The 1754-nt window shown below is 54.1% G+C and overlaps 1 protein-coding gene across 1 annotated transcript in view; it reads right to left on the bottom strand.

Moving 5' to 3' along the window:
- BUB1 (BUB1 mitotic checkpoint serine/threonine kinase) overlaps positions 1 to 1754 on the bottom strand; it is a 70723-nt gene that overhangs the window by 65864 nt on the left and 3105 nt on the right. The window contains exons 2-3 of the mRNA XM_019515867.1: positions 1519 to 1678; positions 1290 to 1434 (exon numbers count right to left, since the gene is read on the bottom strand). Coding sequence (XP_019371412.1) covers positions 1290 to 1434; positions 1519 to 1678 — 305 coding nt within the window. The remainder of the gene's footprint in view (positions 1 to 1289; positions 1435 to 1518; positions 1679 to 1754) is intronic.

Raw genomic sequence — 1754 nt, forward strand, 5'->3', positions numbered from 1 at the left:
CTGTTGGGGGCTTTTAAATGTTAATAATGGATTTTCTGGGTTTTATCAGAGAATTTGTGATTTTTTTAATCAGAGAAAACTAGGATCCCCGCTCATCATTCAGGTAATCATTTATGCTCTTTACATTTTCAGCTAAGGTTTACATGGATTAAATGCTTGTTAACATGGCATCTCTTTAAAACAGAAGACAAAGCTCACTCCAAAATTCAGATATATTTCTGAAATAAGTACAGTGGTGCTCCCCTTAAGGCAGATGTGGGCAATTATTTTGGCTGGGGGGGGCCACTTAAGGAGTTTTGGTGAGCTCAAGGGTCAGAGAGCTGAAGTAAGAGCCAGGCTTGGCCTTGTCACAGCTGTTAACACCACTTGGCATGGCAGTAGTGCAGGGGGTGTAGTGGCTCAGGAAGATGGCAATTTATGTTGTCTGACCCTGGGTCCATCTGTCTACCTCACAACCACCACCAGGCATGCCAGATGGAGCAGGTGGGGTCTCCATGGAGACTGATCTGGAACCCCCAAGGGCCGGGCATGCTTGGCCAGGTGGATGGGATGGGGCCATGGGTGGGCAGGGGGTGTTGGGGTCACAGAGCAATGACAGTGTGGACCCAGGCGCAATCCCTGCACGTCCCAGCTTGTGGAACTGGCAGTAGTCACAGGGACATGCGGGGAGTGGATCATGGTTCTGCCCTGGGCCCTGGCCCCACACTGTCATTGCCCTGCAATCCCAGCCCCGCCCACCTACCACTGCATCCCATCTGTCTGGCCAAGCACACCCTGCCGTGGCAGGTCCTGGACTCTTCATGGAGACTGTGTCTACCTGGTGGTGGGTGTGGAATGAATAGGCCCAAGGTGCCTTGGCAGTAGGGCTGAGGTCCAGAGGCAAGGCACATACCTGCTCCTGGGTGGCGGTGGTTGCTGGGAAGCCATGTCTGACTACTGTGCTACCCCATCCTACCTTGTCAAATGCAGCTCCTGGCATGCCCAAGAGCTATGTGCAGGGATAGGGCAGGCTACCAGCTGGCAACTCTGTGCTGAGGGCAGCGGGACCAGCTGTACATGCCAAAGTCTGGGTTCCCCGCTCCCGCCCCCCACACAGGGACCTGCCATGTGCCAAATAGAAGCACTTGGTGGGCTGTATTTTGGCTTAAGGCAACAGTATTTTTGGCTGGCAGGGATTAAGTAGCACTCAGTCACTGTAGTGAAACAGACACATTGTTAAGAACTCAATTCAGACAACAGCAAGCTCCCACCTATTTCTGTTTTGAAGGCATCCATAAGTAAACACTTACCAGTGCAATGCAGTGGTTAACAAATCTTGTGTCATGGTGGTACCGCTTTTCATTCAGGAAAGTTTTGACAAGCTGCTCCAACAAGGCAGATATGTGTTTTTGCCTGTCTTGAACGGGAAGGCACCCTTCTGCCCACGTCACATACCTGCAAGGACACCCCTGCATCAGCGACAGGCCACTGCTGTGGTTTTCAAACACGGACCCCTGCTACAGACACATGAGCACTGACCTGTCCCAGGGATCCAGCGGGTCGTCCCCTTGATAGCTCTGTATCTGGGCTTCAAAAACCCTGCAAGGGCAGACAGAGAGAGAGGCATGGCAAAGACGGCCAGCACCAGGCCGGGGCAACCTGAGCGTGCGGGTGATGCGGAGGCCGAACAGGTTCACACCTCGGGGGGGGCAGCCAGCCAGCCGCAGGGGGGCCGCAAGAGACACGAGGCAGATCGCGGCGGGGGGGGGGGGGAG

Source organism: Gavialis gangeticus, unplaced genomic scaffold (assembly GCF_001723915.1).
Source record: "Gavialis gangeticus isolate Ggan-Ray unplaced genomic scaffold, GavGan_comp1, whole genome shotgun sequence".
Lineage (NCBI taxonomy): Eukaryota > Metazoa > Chordata > Crocodylia > Gavialidae > Gavialis > Gavialis gangeticus.